At 53.3% G+C, this 18,627-nt stretch overlaps 1 protein-coding gene across 2 annotated transcripts in view; it reads left to right on the plus strand.

The window, feature by feature from the left end:
- RPTOR (regulatory associated protein of MTOR complex 1) overlaps positions 1-18,627 on the plus strand; it is a 411,638-nt gene that overhangs the window by 291,545 nt on the left and 101,466 nt on the right. For both annotated transcript variants that reach the window (XM_008013198.3, XM_073005477.1), the window contains exons 11-13: positions 6,423-6,524; positions 14,867-14,950; positions 17,094-17,204. In XM_008013198.3, coding sequence (XP_008011389.1) covers positions 6,423-6,524; positions 14,867-14,950; positions 17,094-17,204 — 297 coding nt within the window. The remainder of the gene's footprint in view (positions 1-6,422; positions 6,525-14,866; positions 14,951-17,093; positions 17,205-18,627) is intronic.

Consider the following 18,627-nt stretch of genomic DNA (forward strand, 5'->3'; position numbering starts at 1 on the left):
AAATAGATACTTAGATTTCTGTGCCAGGTATCTTTGCCAAGTATCTTTTCAAGGATTTTACTCTATCTGTGCTAAACTACGAGAATCAATATTCTGCATTTGGGAATGATTTCACCATGTTGGGGTGTCAGGACAAGCCGGGGATAACTGACGTGGACCACACACTAGGTTCTTTTTGTTTTTATCTTATTGGAGGTATAACTTACACATAGAAAAGTGTATACATCATACATGTACAGCTTGGTGAAGTTTTAAGCTGAGCATACTCGTGGAATCACACCCAAATCAAGCAGCGCCCGTGAGCCCCCTCGGCGCCCCTCTTAGCTCCTCCCTTCCCCAGCAGTGGCCACTTTCCTGCCCCGTTTTGTGCTCGGATGCATGGAGTCACACAGGGTGTAGTCTCTGTGCCTGCCCGCTGTCACTCAGCATTGTTTGAGTAAGCTCACACTCACCGCCCCACAGCTCACTCTCACCGCACTGCAGCTCACACTGCACCACAACTCATACTGCACTGCAGCTCACACTGCACCACAACTCATACCGCACTGCAGCTCGCTCTTACTGCACTGCAGCTTACACTGCACCACACCTCATACCGCACTGCAGCTCACTCTCACTGCAGCTCACACCACACCACACCTCATACCGCACTGCAGCTCACACTCACTGCACCGCAGCTCACTCTCACCGCACTGCAGCTCACACCACACTGCAGCTCACTCTCACCGCACCGCTCACACCGCACCACAGCTCATACCGCACTGCAGCTTACTCTCACCACACCGCAGCTCATACCACACCACAGCTCATACCGCACTGCAGCTCACACTCACTGCACCACAGCTCACACTCACTGCACCACAGCTCACTCTCACTGCACCACAGCTCACACCGCACCACAGCTCATACCGCACTACACCTCACTCTCACCGCACTGCAGCTCACACCACACTACAGCTCATACCGCACTGCAACTCACACTGCACCGCAGGTCACGCTCACCACACTGCAGCTCACACCACACTGCAGTCACACTCACCGCGCTGCAGCTTATACTGCACTGCAGCTCACTCTCACCGCACCACAGCTCACACTCATCGCACCGCAACTCACTCTCACCACACCGCAGCTCACTCTCACCGCACCGCAGCTTACACGGAACCACAGCTCACTCTCACTATTCTACAGCTCACTCTCACGGCACCACAGCTCACTCTCACTGCACCACAGCTCACTCTCACTGCACTGCAACTCACACTGCACCACAGCTCATACTGCACTGCAGCTCACTTTCACTGCACTGCAGTTCACACAGCACCACAGCTCACACAGCACAGCTCACACTCACCGCATCGCAGCTGACACTGCACCACATCGCAGCTGACAGTGCACCGCAGCTCACTCTCACTGCATTGCAGCTCACACGGCACCGCAGCTTACACTCATGGCACTGCAGCTCACTCTCACGGCACTGTGGCACCACGGCTCACTCTCACTGCACTGCTGCTCACTCTCACGGCACCACAGCTCACACTCACTGCACTGCAGCTCGCTCTCATGGCACCGCAGCTCACTCTCATGGCACCACAGCTCACGCTGCACTGCAGTTCACATGGCACTGCAGCTCACACTCACTACGCCACAGCTCACCGCAGCTCACATGACACCACAGCTCACACTCAGCGACACTGAAGCTCACTCTTACTGCACCACAGCTCACACGGCACTGCAGCTCACACGCCACAGCTCACACTCACTGCGAGGTGGACGCCATTGGGTGTCCCAACATTCATGTGTCCCTTCTAGGGCCCCTGGGCATTTTCAGTCCTCACTAACACTGCTGGCTAGAGCCAGACTGTGTCACATCAGAGCCTGAGACAAAAGGGAATTCTGTGATATTGGTCCTCCCTTTGAAATGTTGATATCTTGTTCAGTATGGATTTTTGCATTAATTTGTATCTTTGTAAATATTGCACTGAAATATCATTTGTCTTGATGACTGATTTTTTTTTTTGGTACCCCACCTGCTAGCGCCAATTTTGTGCCTGAGGCCAAGGCCTCCCCTTCCTGGCTGTCCTCCCGTTCAGAGGTTGCTCCCTCCTGCACATTTCTCGGAGTGACCCTTCAGGGTCCCAGGGTTTGCCCATATTCAGCTTCAACAGATGCTGCCAGAGCGCTCTGAAAAGTGGCTGAGTCAGTTTACACTCCTGCCTGCAGCATTCGAGAGTTCTAGCTGCTATTTATTTATTTATTTGGCTATTATGGTTCAGTATGGAAAGGTATTTCCTTAAGAGCTAATCGTGTATTTCCCTGATGGTTAATAGAGCATTGTTTCATATTTTTATTGGCCATTGGAGTATCTTCTTTTGTAAATTGTTTGACTTTTGACCATTTTTCTTGTGTGTTATCTATTACTGATCCGTAGTGGTTCTGTGTCTATTCTAAATACAAGTCATTTGTCACCTATCACAAATAACTTTCTTGCTCTGTGGAGTTTCACTTTTTAAAGTTTTTTCTTGATGAACAGAATGTCCTTATTTTAACAAAATCTAATTAGTCAAATTTTTGTCCTTTATGGTTTGGGCTTTTGGTATCCTGTTTTATGAAACCTTTATTTCCTCTGCGATGAGCATTCTGAGCAGACGCTATGCTCTTTGAGCTAGCAGCCTGTGTGTTTCCCTTCACATCTGGACCTGCATCTGCTCACAGTTCACGTCCCCCGTGAATGCTTGGCTTACTGGTGGGGTTTGCACTAAGGACCGTGTCCACGTGGCTGCCTCTGTTCCCTCATTTGCACCAAGGACTGTGTCCACGTGGCTGCCTCTGTTCCCTCCTTTGCACTGAGGACTGTGTCCGCGTGGCTGCCTCTGTTCCCTCATTTGCACCAAGGACCGTGTCCACATGGCTGCCTCTGTTCCCTCGTTTGTCCTTTGCTCTCTCGTTCCTTGCACCAGGACCACGCAGTTGTAATGACAGGCTCTACACGACAGTTTCTAAGCTGGTAGACTAAGTCCCACAACTTCGTTTTTTTCCCGAGGTTACCTCAGTTACTTTTGGTCCTTTGCATTTCCATGTGAATTTTACAATCAGTATGTTAATTTTTGCAAAGAACCTGCTGGATTTTCATTGAGATTACAATTAATCTACAGATTGATTTGGGAGAAGTCACCACCTCTATAATATGGAGCCTTCTCCTCCCTCAACGTAGTTGTAAATGGTATCGTTTAAAATTTCACTTTCTGATTTTTCTCTATTAACAGTGATGTAGAGCCCTATCAAGATTGAGGTTTTTCAGAGGCTGAGGCAGGAGAATTGCTTGAACCCAGGGGTAGAGGTTGCAGTGAGCCAAGATCGTGCCACTGCACACCAGCCTGGGCAACAGAGTGAGAGTCTGTCTCAAAAAAAAAAATGGTTTACTGGGATAGGAGGAGAAGCCAGAATGATTCCCCTGCAGTAGAAAGCTTGGGCTAATTGATTTTCTTGGGGGTATTAAAGGGAACCCTTCTGCAAACCGAGCAGCCGTACAGGGGGATAGAATGTCCCTACAGAGCCGTACAGAGGGGCAGAATGTCCCCTTGGCAGTGAACTTTTACCCTCTTTAAGCAGCAAGCTCATTGTAAGTGGCAAATGTATTGTGCCACTGTCAGGACGGAGAGCAGCCGTCTCAGAATGTCTGGATGGTGAGAAAGGTGGCAGGTATGCTCAGGTTGATGGTAGCAGAAGTCCAGCTGGGCGGGTTCCACTCAGGTGCGACTCAGAGGCTCTCAGCCTCTCAGCTGGCCTTCCCATTTTCAGTCTGCTGCCCCTGTTTTTAGAATATGCCAAACTGCCTGGCACACAGGCTGACAACAGAGCAAAACTCCTGGCATCAGAATCGTCCTGGGAGAGCCAGGTGTGCGGTTGTGGCCAGGCAACCCAGACACTCAGCCCAACAGGACCTGTGAGCTCTCCGTCCCGCTGAATGGCTCCGCTCCCCTGCACACAGGGGCCAGCTCAGGAGCTCTTCATGGGGTAGAGGAAATCTCAATATTTGGCCCAAAACATCAGCCCTGTGAATCGTGGGTAGAGACACGGGCCGCTCTCGACATGTTTTCCAGAACATCATATAAAGTGCTGGCCACTTTTCCGCGGGCGGTGGCTCTACTTTGTCAGCCTCCCCTTGGCTTTAGGGAGCTGCACGGGCCTCACTGTGCACCTGCTGGGCAAAGGTGTGCTTTTCCTTTCTTGTCAGTTTGAGGTGAAGAGTCAGGAATTTTTCTCTTTCTGCCTGGAGTGGTGACTCCAGCAGTGAGGAAGATGTGAAAATCCATCAGGCAAAGCTAATGCGAAAGAAAGAAAGAAGAGGTGTAATTATCTGAATTACCTGACTTCCATTCACAGACTCAAGCCTTCTCTAACTCAGGAGAACGACGTTCTCACGGGATGTGGAGGAGGGGGTACTTAATGAGACTTTTTTTAACCGATTTATGAATAATTCGCACTTGAAAACAGGAAAATCACTTTGGGGGCTTCATGCCAACTCCACAGGTTGCCCTCCAATTGTGATTAAGTTTCTGTAAGCTGGCTGCACAGGAGCACAGATTCCTACGTAGTGAGTGTTCTCAGCTGACTTCTGAGGTGGGGCCAGGGGACTCTGCCCGCCAGGCTCCTCTGTGGAGGCTGCTGAAAGCACTCCTGGACTTAGGCTCACGGAGGCACCTGCCCTGCTCCTGGCGTTCGCCTGTCCGCGTGTGTCCACATTCACTGGAACCCAGGGGCACAGCCGGCCCTGGCCAGATGAGCGGAGGGAGGGTTCCTCCCGACTCCTCTCACCGGGACACGCACCTCCAACTGCAGCCACCCACCTTCCCCCTGAGCAAAATCAAACAAACAGGGAAGAGAGGATAGTAGATGGGAGAGAGAGGCTGGTGGTTGGGTTGGTTTTTTGTTTTTGTTTTTGTTTTTTTAATTCTTTGTGTCTGGGGCTCGGGGAAGGCAGAGCTGTGTGTTAAGTGGAAGTGACTCTCCGTGGAGGGAATCAGGCCGGACTGCTCCTGCCTGGCCGCTCAGTTCCCAGACCTTCCGACGGCAGCCTCCCCTGCGGCCTTCACACTCTCCAGCCGCGGGCCCAGCAGCCCTGCTGCCCGCCTGCTCCACGGCACCCAAGCGAATCCCCCTCCACTCTGTGCCTGCACGCACATGGCTGGGCTAACCGGGAGCCCAGGCCCAGCCGGCGTGGCCCACAGAGAACTCATGTCACCCCCTCGTGGGGCCCTGCTGCTGCCTGACATTCTGACCCCACGCATTTTTTTGGTCTCCCTCACCTGCATGCCTTCCCTGTCCAGCTGCAACCGCTTCTCCCACTCTCACTCCAGAGAGCACCCTCGTTTCCCATTTCGCTGAGGAAACAAGCAGCAGTCGCGCGAACGCCTCTGCCGGGCCCTCCCGCCTTCCCCCAACTTCTCTGCATCTGGGCCCCCTGGCTTTGCCCCCTGCCTGGTTCCCCTGGGGAGTGGCCCTGCTCTGCCAGCCCAGCCTGTGCATCCAGTCCTGTCCCCCAGCCAGCCCGAGGAAGCTCTCCAGCAGCCTCTCCCCACCCTCCGTGCCCCCAGCTGGGCCTTTCTCACGGGCGTCCTGTGCCCATTACTCCACATCTACAGAAAGCATTTCCTGACCCCATGTCCCTCTCCAGCCACTACCTGCCTCTCTTCTTCCCCTTTGCACCCAAAACCGAATTCACCCCTGTCTCAAACCCACTCCGGCTACGCTTTTGCCCAACTCCAGAGCGTTCTCGCTGCTGATCCAGGGCCCAGTCAGCTCTCCTCCCCATCTCGCCTGGCCCACGGCTGGTTTGTGGCTCTGCCCTGGACGTTGCTCCCTGGCGTCCAGACCTTTGAGCTCTGCTTTCCCTCCATGGCTGGGCTCCCACCGGCCCCTCTGTGGCCCCATCTCATCTCGTTGGTCTCCATAGCAGAGGCTCCATCCTGGGTCCCTTTCCTTTCTCACTTAACTTAAAAAAGGTTCACATACCGTGACTCCCAAGCGTGTCCCCAGCCAGACTCGCCTGCTGATCCACACGCTCATGGGGTCCTCTGCCCCCGGTGTCTTCACTCCCTTGTCCAGCCACTGTCGTGAGCACCACGTGTCCACGGCTGGTTCCCAGCACACTCCTCTTGCAGCCGCAGCTCGGAGCCCTGGCCAAACCTTGGAGTCATCCTCAGCTGCTCCCTTCTCCTGCCCGTCTCTGGTCCCTTTGCACACCCCCCAGACTCTCCCTCTGTGACATGCCCAGAGCGCCTGCTTCTCAGATGCCTGGCATCCTCACAGCCCTGCAGGGTGGTCCCTTTGTGAAGGTTTGGGTGGTCGGCAGGTGGCAGGGGTGGGCAAGACCAGGCCGTCTGGGAACGTGGCCCTAACGAGCACCTTCTCTGTTTGCCCTGCAGCACAGCCCGTTCTTCGCCGAGCAGCTGACCGCTTTCCAGGTGTGGCTCACCATGGGCGTGGAGAACCGGAACCCACCGGAACAGCTGCCCATCGTCCTGCAGGTGAGTCTCTTCAGACCGGGCCAGACTGCCGAGGTCCCACAGGAAGGAAACCAGATGCCTGCACAACCCAGGAGTGCCTTCTGTCTCCCTGAGCCCTGTGGGTCACTGACATCCTAGCCCCTCTGCCCCGAAGATGATGGCACGTGGGTCAGGTGGCATTTGGGTGAACGGATCACACAGATCCAATCAGGAGTCACTAGGCTGATCGTACATTCATTCCTAAAGGGTTTCCTCTAAAGCCATTGATTTCCCTCCTCCACCCTCAGTGAAGTGTAACTTTGGGACTGGGGAGTCATCAGCCAGTCCACCAGCCCCCTCTCCCCGGCTACCATTTCCACTTGAGGAATTGCTGAGATTCTGCTCCAGATGGGCTTTGCTTCAGCGCGGGCTCTCAACACCACTGCCTCCTTCTCTCGGAAAGGACAGGAGCTGGCAGTGAATCCTGGGAGAGGAGGGAGGAGGCTCCCTGAGCAGATGCTGACCAGCGGGAGTGGGTGGAGCGGGCTTTGTAGCCCAGCCCCATAGGTTACGCCCTGAAGCTCACAGACCCAGAAGCTGGCAGCCCTTCCCTTACATGGGGCTGTCACGGCTGCTGTAACAAATAGGCCCTATTGGGACACGCCCTTCAGATGCCAGCGCCCACAGGGCCTGTGTCGTGTCAGTGCCGTTCACATGCGGACCGTGACCGGTTTGTGGGTTGGGAGGTCAGCGCGGTGGGTCCTGCTGGCTGGTTTTTGGTCACAGATAGGTTGGGAGGCCACGGAAATTGAAGAGTTTGTCACAGGTAGTGAAGTTAGAAAGATCCCACAGAACTTTTGTTTCAGTGAATGAGTGCTTGTGGGGAGGTGTGTGGGCTGGGTCAGATTCAAAGGAGTTTAAAATCCACTGGTCAGTGTAGCTATCAAGGTCTAAGAACTCAATTTAAAAGCTGGAAAAGTGTTTTTGTGATTGGCGTGGTGCGGTTGGACTTTGGCAAGAAGCTGTGCGTGGCCGTGCAGAGGGGCTGCCCAGCAGCAGGCAGGGAATGAGCAGGCCCCGCCCTTTTTGGTTTAAAGCTGAGTGGCTCCCCACACACAGAGGAAGAGCCCCACCTCCGGTACGGTGCTGAGTTCTGACAGTCGGCAGAGTGGGGTCCTCGCCTTCCCAGAAAGCAGATTGGGTGGCGGTGCCTCCGTGGAGAGGGCGGTGAGTGGCGCCCCCCACCTGCCCTGCTTCCTTCCAAAGCTCACACTTTCCGGTTAGGGCCGCTCACCACACTGACGGACAGCACACCAATCTTCACTGGACCAGGTGTTCATCCCGCCTCTGAGAGATCATTAGAAAACGGGGTCCAGTTTATCTCCATCACAGCCATGGCCTCGGCAGCCTTCCCTTCCGCCGTTCAGTCTGTGCTGCAGCAGTGGCAGCCAGCGTCACAGGTGCGCTGTAGGACTGAGGCTTCACCTCGTTCAGGACTTTGCCCCAAGAATCTCAGCCAGCGAAAGAGAAGTTGGGAGAAGGAACCGTGCACGTGGATGTGCTGAAGATGTTACCGCCGGCCTGTCCTCGCTGGCATTGTCTCAGGAGGGCAGCAAAGAACCAGTGTGCCAGCCGGCTGCCCTGGTGTCATGGTCCCAGCTCCTTGGTAGGCCAAGGCCGGGTGCCAGCCGGCTGCCCTGGTGTCACGGTCCCAGCTCCTCAGTAGGCCAAGGCCGGGTGCCAGCCGGCTGCCCTGATGTCATGGTCCCAGCATCTCGGTAGGCCAAGGCCGGGTGCCAGCCGGCTGCCCTGGTGTCACGGTCCCAGCTCCTTGGTAGGCCAAGGCCGGGGAGGATCACTTGAGCCCAGGAGTTCAAGGCCAGCCTGGGCAACAGGGAGACTCCATCTTTACAAAATAAAACAACATTGTACCACATTTCACAGTGTGTATTTCAGCTGCTGTTGCTACATTATGACGGCTGCTTTCTGGACATTGTAAAAAGGATACAGACATTATTACTGTTCCTCCTGTATGTACCTAGATTCATTTAAGACTATCCTGAGATTGTAGAGTGGGGTGTAAACAAATAAACTGGCTCATGTTCAAAACCAAGAACACGCAGTGATAGCAGCAACGCAACCAAACATTTGACAGAAGCCCGCGTTTTCCCTTCCCGTGAGTGCAGGAAGGTGGCTGGCTGTGTGGGCCATGGATGACCAGGGGTAGTCGCACCATGGGTTGCCCATGCTGGGCCCCACGGCTTCTGTTGGTCACCTGGGTCACCAAGATGTCCCTCAGAAGACACTGGCTCTCCTACTGACCTTCCTACTATTTGAGCAGTGTGCTGGAGTAAGATCGGCCCTCTCCAAAGCAGGGCCTGATGCCAAGCATGTTTCATCCAGTTTCTTGGGGTCTGGCAAATAATCTTTTTGTAAATGGCCTTCTCTTGATTTCTTTCAATGTTCCCTTGGCCACCCACACTCCCTCAAGGAAGGAGAAGATCTGCTGGAGGCAGCTTTCTGACGCTGACGTATGCGAAGACAGCCCCGGTCAGAGTGTGGGGCATTTCCCGCGTGGTTTTCCAGCAGGTGTGAGCGGCAGGTTCCTCCTCCTTCTGGAGGGTCTGTCTCCTGGCTGTGCCCAGCCGGGATCATTGGGCAGACCTACACTTAACGAGAAAGCAGGGAAAGATGAAGTGTAATGGGGTATCGGCTTCATTTGACGTATCCCCCGGGGCTGGCTTGTTTCTCATTAACTCGGCTCACTTCCCCGCGCTTTCTCTTCAGAGCCTTTATTTTTGCCAAAGTCTGGAACCCTGTAATCCTTAAAGTTATTTTCTAGTGCCTTGGCAAGTCAGAAAACATTACTTAAGGGAAAGGGAATTTTCCTACACACTTCCTGGTTTTCCAAATCCCTGCCACTTCGTCCCTGAGCCAGAGGCAGTGGCTGGTGACCCTCCAGGGTCATGCGCGGTGTCTCATCAGGCCCGGCTGAGTCACAGCCCCTCCTGTAAATGTGAGCGTGGAACAGGCCTTTCCTGCTTTCCAGCCTCAATATCCTCTCTAACTTTTAAAAATATAAATAAACAGAGGAACAAGAAGGAAGATACAATGTTTAAAAAAACTGCTGTTTTGTCCACTCCCTTGATTGATGGTGTCTATTGGACGCCATCTTCTCACGAGGCGCTCCGGACTCTCATGGCCTGCAGGGTGTGTCTGCCCTCTGTCTGCAGTGGCTCGCCTGGAACTCATTGCTTTGTGCACCCCCGCAGGTGGCTCAGGAAGCCCAGGCAGGGGAATGAAGAGCACCTAGGTTATGGAAGAAAGGAGAGAAAGTGACTTTTCTTCTTTCTTTTTCAGGAAAAAGGTGACGGTGATATTTATGTGTTCATTTATTTGCTTGGCCCTTTTTCTGTTAAATAGATCCAGGGGATACGGGTGCAGGTTTCTTGTATGCGCGCACTGCGTAGTGGTGAAGTCTAGGCTTTGTGTGAACCTGCTACCCACGTAGTGGACATTGTACCCCATAGGTAATTTCTCAGCCCCTCACACCTTTTGGAGTCTCCAGTGCCTGTTATTCCACCTGTGTGTCCCTGTGGGCCCGTCGTTTAGCTCCCACTCACTTCTACGTGAGAACATGCAGCAGTTGGTTTTCTGTTTCTGAGTTATTCCACTGAGCGTAATGGCCTCCTGTTTCACCCATGTTGGTGTAACAGACACGATTCCATTCTTTTTCTGGCTGAGTAGTAGTCCATGATGCATAGATGCCGCAGTTTCCTCATCCAGTCCTCTGCTGATGGGCGATCTCCGCTCGCTGCGGCCTCCACCTCCTGGGTTAAAGCGATTCTTGTGCCTCAGCCTCCTGAGTAGCTGGGATTACAGGTGTGCACCACCGCGCCTGGCCAAGAGTGATTTTATAGGATGAAGTTTTAGTCCCTTTTCCTAGATGTCACAAATCAGTGTGAGCATTTCATTTAGGAAGTCTAGTTGCTCTCTCTCCGTGCATCTTTTTTTTTACAAATAGAACGTGGGGTCTGAAACTACAGGGGATCATTACCAAGTGACAGCAGCGTGACAAACTAGAGTGATATTATACATACCATATACATCGGGGACTCCAAAACCGCCCCACTCATCAGGCACCCTGGCCTGCAGCACCCGTCATTCCAGGGCTGGAACTGGAGAATCTTTTCTCATGAAGCAGCTCTTCCAGTATGTCGGTCTGAGCACTCTCTTTGTGTACAAGGCCAATGAAATTTGACAGCCTTAGCAATTCTGTTTTAATTTGGTCACCTCAGCTGGATTGCAGTGGCGTGATCATAGCTCACTGCAACTTCCAGCTCCTGGGGTCAAGCCACCCTCCTGACTCAGCCTCCTGAGTAGCTGGAACTGCACACATGCGCCAGCACGCCCGGCTCATTTTTGTATTTTTTGTAGAGACAGGGTTTCACCACGTTGGCCAGGCTGGTCTCGACCTCCGGGCCTCAAGCAATCCTCCAGCCTCAGCCTTCCAAAGTGTTTGGATTACAGGCGAGAGCCACCATGCCGGCCACCATGGTTAATCTTTAGTTTGGGTTACCACCGGTGGAAAGTAAATCTCAGTAAGTCACTCAGCTCACCATCATTTACTTCTGTAATTTCCATAGATCCTGGGATGGTCCAAAACAGGAGATTTTTGTTTTTGTTGTTTTTAAGTACAAAAACAACATTGGCATTTTTTCCTAAAAGCCAATCCTATTTTAAAAATAACTTTGCTTTTTGTTGACTTCAGTTTTTAAAAAATGTAAATCAACAAAAGGTGGCAGGAAGATGATGTAATGTTTGAAAAAAAAAAAAACAGTACTTAACATTTTCCGCAATACTCTTTATTGACGATGTTTCTTTGCAAATGAAATAATTGCAGCACCAAATCCCGTGCTGCCCACAGACCTCTGACGCCGACTCCCAGGCAGGTGGGCCACCAAGGCCTCAGCGGGTGTTTCTTCAGCACCTGCAGCTCCTACAGTGCGACACTCAGGACCACATCGCGGTAGTGATTGTGAACCAGCGTCCCGTTTGCTTTTGTTGTTTGTAAGGAGCACATTCTAAGGAGACCTCTAGTGCCAGGCTAGTGTCCTGGTAAAACAGTAACAGGAACTGGTCTTGATGAGACCTCTTCACCCCGTCCTGCCACTTCTTCCATTTGCTCTACAACTATTGACCTTAGAAACGGAGGCTTGTCCCTATTTACAGTGTTGGAAATAACAAAGAGAATCAGAAAACAATCTCTGTAAGCTTTAGATCTGATGATGTCTTTGATTTCTGATGATTGCAGCCATGGCGAGACCTTCCTCCTCTCCTCTCCCTGGGCCATCTAGAAACTTGAGCCTCAGGCAGCCTAGTGTCCCTACACACAGAGAGTCAGTCCTCAAAACCCTGGATGGTGGAGACATCCGGAAGCCAAATGCTACGATAGTGACTTTACATCCGCTGGGCACCCTGGTGCACACAGCTTTGTGCTAGATGCTTTGCGGACTCTGTCTCACTCAAGTTTGAGAATAAGCCCAAGTCAAGTACCGTTGTCTCCATTTTTCTTGATAACGATATTGAAGTTTCCCAAAGTTAGGAATTTAAGCCAATACTTGGGCAGAGATGGAGGCAGGGTTAACATCAGGTTAGCCGGCCCCAGAGCCCGTGCTTTTCCACCGACTGGCCCATCAAACCCGAGTTCCAGGCAGCAGTGGCATGCGACATCCCCCAGGTTCAGCACGGGAAAGGGATCCGGTTCCAGTTCACATATCCTGCGAGCAGTCCCACGTTCCTTTCCCAGCCTCTTAATCAGAGACTCTCAGCATCGCCAGCACGGGAAACCTGCCACTCCTGGGTCCATGGTGAACCCCGCGTGGGAGCTGGCTCCAGGCACATAGAAGGGAAGTGACACCGCATTCCCACTGCTCTTTCTCTGCCCCCAGGGCTGGACATGCTGGGATCCCCCCGCACCCTGTCTGCTGCCCCTCCAGCCTGGCTAACCACCTCCTCTTGCTGCCACCTGTGACCTTCCCTGTCCCCCTGCCAGCGCTCTTCGCCCCCAACAGGGAAGCTCCTCCCTCTCCACGGCCCCACAGGGCCCATCCTCCTGACTCGGTGGCTCCGCCATGGAAGTCGTGCTGGCCGACCCCCAGGAGCGTAGCCCAGATGGCTGCCATCTCCTCTCCCCTCCTCCCTGTCCTCCACCCTCACTGGCCTCCTCGTCCCTTTTCCCTGCCTCTCTTGAGGGTTTCCAAACTCATCCCAAACCTTCTCTTCTAGAGTTTGCTTTTCTTCACCCCTTCTTCTCTCAGCCTCTGGCCAGTGCTACAGTCTCTTCCTCCCCATCTCCATCTCAGCACCCTGGTCAAGCCCACCCGCTTCTACTTGCCTCCCCCACTTCCCGCCTCTTGCCAGGCCTGTCCCCAAAGCGTGCACACTGGACCAGTCACTGCTGCTTAACATCGCTCAGTGGCTTCTGGATCTCGAGACAAACTGACCTCTCTGCACACTGTCTGCGGGGCCTTTCCTGATCCGACCCCCTTCCTGTCACTGACCTCAGTCATACCGATGGCCTGTGCATCCTCAGACACCCAAGCTCTTCCAGCCTCTCCACCTGCAACGCGGTAACCCCCTCACGTCACCTCCAGCACCCGCTGCCCAGCTATGTCCTGTGCATCTTCTCCTGCAGGGAGGGAAAACCTCCGAGGCCTCCAGTGAGGCCAGGTCAGGGCCTCCTGGGGTCTGTGTGTTCAGGCATCTCTACTAAAAATACAAAAATAAATTAGCCGGGCATGGTGGCACGTGCCTGTAGTCTTAGCTACTCAGGAGGCTGAGGCAGGAGAGTGGTGTGAACCCGGGAGGTGGAATTTGCAGTGAGCCAAGATCACGCCACTGCACTCCAGCCTGGGCAACAGAGCGAGACTTTGTCTCAAAAAAAAAAGTGTGAAACTTTGATATAACAAAAAAAGTATGTGCAAAACCTCTGGCAAAGCCCACTCTAATTTATAAGGAACTCTGACGTGTCAATAAGAAAAAGCCACATATTGAAGTAGAAAACTAAAGGCATGCAGGGCAAGTTTACTGTGGAAATGACCCATCAACCTGCAAAATGTACTCCCCTTGAAATCCAAGAAATCCAGAAGAAAAGGATGTATTTTCCCCTGTCCTGTTGGCTAATGATAGTGTAATATGGGCTAGTATTGTCCCACAAGCTTTAAATTTGTTATTTAATTTAATGCAACTCTTACGGGCAGGTGTTGTCTTGTATGTGTTTTATGAATTAATAAATCAAGGCTCAGCGATGTTAAGTAATTTGTGCAGAGTCACACCCCAGTGAGCGCTGCTGGGTGCCATCGAGAGTGTGAGTGGGGTCAGCCGCACGGTCATTTGGTAACTGAAGTTCTATGCTCCGACCTTACCTTTTTAATACTCACATTTATCTTACTGGAAAAAAATCATGTGAGTGTGCAGATGTACCTATTAGGATATTGATCACAGTATTATTTATAAGAGCAGCATTTCAGCCAGGCATGATGGCTCACGCCTGTAATCCCACCACTTTGGGAGGCTGAGGTGGGATGACTGCTTGAGCCAGAAGTTCAAGACCTGCATGGGCAATGTAGTGAGACCCCCATCTCTATAAAAAATACAAAAATGAACCAGGCATGGTGGCACCTACCTGTGGTCCTAGCTACTCGGGGGTGAGGTGGGAGGACCACTTGAGCCCAGGAGGTTGAGGCTGCAGTGGTCATGATCTGGCATCTATACTCTAGCCTCGGCAATGGAGCAAGACCCTATCTCAAAAATAAATAAATAAAAATTTTAAAAGTAGGAACATTTTGATGATAATTTAAATATCTATCAGTGGGGAAGTTGTTTAAAAGAATCGTGTCCATTTGTGTAATGGAAGTACTGTGCTGGCATTGGGAATGATATGGTCAGTACATACCTAGTGAAATGAACAATGTTCACGGTGCATTATTTAGTTAAAAAAGGAGCTGAGAAATATAGTCACTTATTATCTAGTTCAGAATCAATAAGAGAAGTGGACATAGAGAACAATGTCTGGGTTCATGTACCAAAATATCACCAGCGAGTTAGCTTTTTAAATGCAAGTAAAACATGTTTGTTCTAATATTATCTACATTGAGTGTGTTTTATCTGTGTAATAAAGGAATAAAGCATGTTTTCTTCACCTGTCTAAAAGCATGAACTTGTAAGGAAAGGAGCACTGGCTCTAGGTAACTGTGACTGAGGCAGCAGACAGATCTGAACTGTGGTCAGACCGCTCTGAAGCTGGCAGCTCGTGCAGCAGCCTTTCGGGGCTGCACACCAGTATGGTTTGCAGTGATACCATTTTCTTCTTGTTCTTCCAGGTGCTGTTAAGCCAAGTGCACCGGCTGAGAGCATTGGACTTGCTTGGAAGATTTTTGGACCTGGGTCCCTGGGCAGTGAGCCTGGTACGTGCCTTCCTCATTAACCTGGGGGCTGAGGGAGGTGGGACAGAAATTAGGCTCCGTGTTTCAGTCTGTGCATGTATTTCATGATCCAGAGCCACCCGCAGCCGTGAGACCCAGGGCGAGTGTGTCCACCGTGGTGGTGTCCTGTCGATCCTCAGGCCCTCAAGGAGCCCCCTCTGTACCCGTGCAGCCTGCAGTGCTGCCTGGCGTTTGGGGTTCTGGGGTTGTCGCCCCTCTGTACGTCCGATGTTAGACATAGGAGTGAGCGTGTTGGCTGGTCACCTTTTCCTGAGCGGCCACCCAGCGCTGGGGAGGAGCAGGGCGCCCCTGAGCCTGACGCAGCGCCCGCCTCGTGCTGCTGCTTCCCCCAGGAGGAGTCTGGATCCTCAGCACTGTCTGCTCACCGTCATGACAGGCACAATTCGGAAACGCTTTTCTGGTTCCTCATCCTATAGAAGAGTAGTGATGGCCACTAAAAAAAAAGCCTGGCAGAGCCAGGATCAAGAAGCAACACGCGTTTAACAAATAACTCACGGGGAAAGTTAAAGGAGGCTGAGAGGGAACTGCAGAGTCAAGGAAACTCGAGAGACCTACGACCAGTTGCCGTGTACAGTAAACCTTACTTGGTTCTGTTGAAGTTCCAAAAATGAATACTCATAAAACGATCAGAAATTTTATAGGAGCTGGATTTATATGTTATTCAAGAATCACTGTTCGTTTTTATTGGGTGTGGTAATGGTACTGGATCGTGTTTTCATAAAAGAGACCTAATTTTTTTAGAGATAGACACTAAATATTCACCAGTGAAATCACATGACATCTGAGCCTTAACTTACTGTGCTTGGGAGCAGCGCGGTGGGGCGGTGGGTGCGGAGCCGCTGTCACGGAAGCTGGGTGGTGGGTACCTGGGGTCTGGTGTATTTATTTTCATCATATAATGTTGACAAAGAGTGATAATTGATAGTCCAGCACCGAAGGAGGAGAGAAAACATCCAAAACTAGGAAAAATCATTTAACACTCACCACTGGGCCATTTTCACTCCAGGTGCCTGAGGCCACAAATAGCTTGTAACAGAGTCGGGGCCTGAGTCATCGGAGGAGGCTGGCGTGACTCGGTCACTCGGTCATCCTGGAGAGGCCTGCGTGGTATTGCTGGCACTCTAAGAAGACAGGAAGCATGTATTCATAAGATTTTAGAAAGAGGTTCATGTTTAAGATTAATATTTTAAAACCAATTTCTTCCCTTTATTTTGCTAACACATGAACCAAGGCTGGATAAATGTATTTTCACAGGTACAGATTTTGCCTCTCAGGTGAGGGCCCAGGCACCTGAACCAGAGAAACTGCTCTTTCCTTGTTAAATGTGGCCTTTCATGGGGAAGGAACCCAGGCCTGGGTCCCAGCACCACTTCCTGTCTTGGTTGTAGGGGACCTCACTTATTGGAAAGGGATACCTTTGGAATATCTGTGAAATTCCAGCAGCTTTGAGATGAGGACGCAGCAGAAACCCCTGCCTGTCGAGTGCAGCCATACTTTGCCAGGCATCCTCCACGTGGCAATGCCCTCCACGCTGTCCCTCCCCTGCCTCTGAGGGCAGAGTCCCCTGAGAATGACACGCGGCCAGAACCGGGCTCCAGCGAGCCCCTGGGCGACCCCTGCTCCTCCCTGCCTTTCCTAGGGCAGGCATCTTTCTCCCAAGGTGTGTCTGAAGCTCTGATGTGAGTGTTGAGCGAGCTGGCCACGCCGTCACGGAGAGGTGGCCGTGGCTCACATGTGAACAGCACAGTGAAGGCGCCTGATGCCATGCTGCTGAGAGCGGACGGGGCCACCGAGGGCAGGCGAGGGCCCCAGGCGCAAGCAGCCTGCACCTCCACAAGGAAAAGCTGCCGCCCGATTAATTCCAGTCTCCTGACACCAGTCTAGGCTAGCAGTACGTGGCAGCTTCTAGGAATAAATCAGAGATGAATAAATCTGGAGGAAGCCCCTCTTTACTTTAAGTGAGGCCCATTCATTCCTGTTGCGTTTCCCATATGTGCTGAAGATAACACTGCAGCTGGTCTCGCGTGGCACCCCTGCTGCTGCCCGTTCCCTCGCTGCGGCACAGGCAGAGCCCTGGCGCGCTGACGCCCTCCCTCTCCCCCAGGCCTTGTCTGTCGGCATCTTCCCCTACGTGCTGAAGCTGCTCCAGAGCTCGGCCCGAGAGCTGCGGCCACTTCTCGTTTTCATCTGGGCCAAGATCCTCGCAGTGGACAGCGTGAGTATCCCCGCCCTCCTCCCCAGGGTGATGTGAACCCGCCGGCCCTTCTGGGAATGCCAAGCCCTGTGCTTCCGGCCTGCCCTTTCTCCAGCCTCGCTCCCTGGCCAGGCGCCGTAGCCAATCCCGTCCTCTCTTCCGGGGTAAAATGGGACACGCCCCACCTCGGCAGCCACCTCTGGGTCATGAGGGCTGTCACCTACCTGTCCTGTCCCTGGCCTTCCCCCGGTGCCCTGTGCTCAGTTTGCCCGCCCCCCACCGTCCTGTCCCTGGCCTTCCCTTGGTACCCTGCACTAAGTCCCTCCACCTGTCCTGTCCCTGTCTTTCCCCTGGTGCCCTGCGCTCAGTCTTCCCCCTCCGCCTGTCCTGTCCCTGGCCTTCCCCCGGTGCCTTTTGCTCTGTCTCCCCCGCCCCCCGGCTTGTCCTGTCCCTGGCCTTCCACTGGTGCCCTGTGCTCAGTTCCCCCCCACCCCCCACCCACCGTTCTGTCCCTGGCCTTCCCCTGGTGCCCTGCGCTCTGTCCCCCCCCGACCTGTCTTGTCCCTGGCCTTCCCCTGGTGCCCTGCGCTCTGTCCCCCCCCGACCTGTCTTGTCCCTGGCCTTCCCCTGGTGCCCTGTGCTCTGTCCCCCACACCTGTCCTGTCCTTGGCCTTCCCCTGGTGCCCTGCGCTCTGTCCTCGCTGGCCTGGCCTGTCCCTGGCCTTCCCCTGGTGCCTTGTACTCTGTTCCCCTGCCTATGTTTGACCCCCCATAAGGTTCCCCCTGTGCTCCTGACCCTGGCTGGAAACAGCCCCGCCATGGCAGTGAACTTGGCCTCTGCCTCGCCCAGACCCCGCATCGGCCCCTCCTGTGCCCACCATTGCATTTCGCCCCCTCCTCAACCCTGAACAGGTGGTCTGGGCCAGGCCCCGAGGTGTTAGGGGCCACCCCCTTACATGGGGCTGCCCGACTCTGCCCTCTTTGATGGACATCAGCCCTGGCCCTGCAGCCACATGTTCACCCCTCAATCATCTAGGCCAGGGACCCATATTTAGCTATGTTAAGAGAGACACAAGGTCAGCTGTCCCTGTCCCCAGCGGCTCATGCTTAGGTGCGGGCGAGGGTTGCAGGTGACACCAGCCCTGTTGTGAGGCGGGGTCACCTCCTCCAGGAGCTACCAGAGAGATGGGTCAGAGGAGTGGGGCTGAGAAGTCCTGTGGGCGGGACCCGGCCTATGCTGAACTGGAAATGCCAGGAAGGGCCTTGAGAGGGTGGATGTCAGGCAGGGGTCCAAACATGGAGGTGGCAGGGCCGGCTAGGAAGACGTTTAGAGGAGGGCAGGCCACTCCGCGCCCCGTGTGGCCTGTGTGCAGGGACACGCAGCGAGGCCCCATCCAGGCGGAGGGTACACAGTTCCAGGTAGACGCAGCTGAACATCATTTAG

The sequence above is a fragment of the Chlorocebus sabaeus genome, chromosome 16 (assembly GCF_047675955.1).
Source record: "Chlorocebus sabaeus isolate Y175 chromosome 16, mChlSab1.0.hap1, whole genome shotgun sequence".
In the NCBI taxonomy this organism is placed as follows: domain Eukaryota; kingdom Metazoa; phylum Chordata; class Mammalia; order Primates; family Cercopithecidae; genus Chlorocebus; species Chlorocebus sabaeus.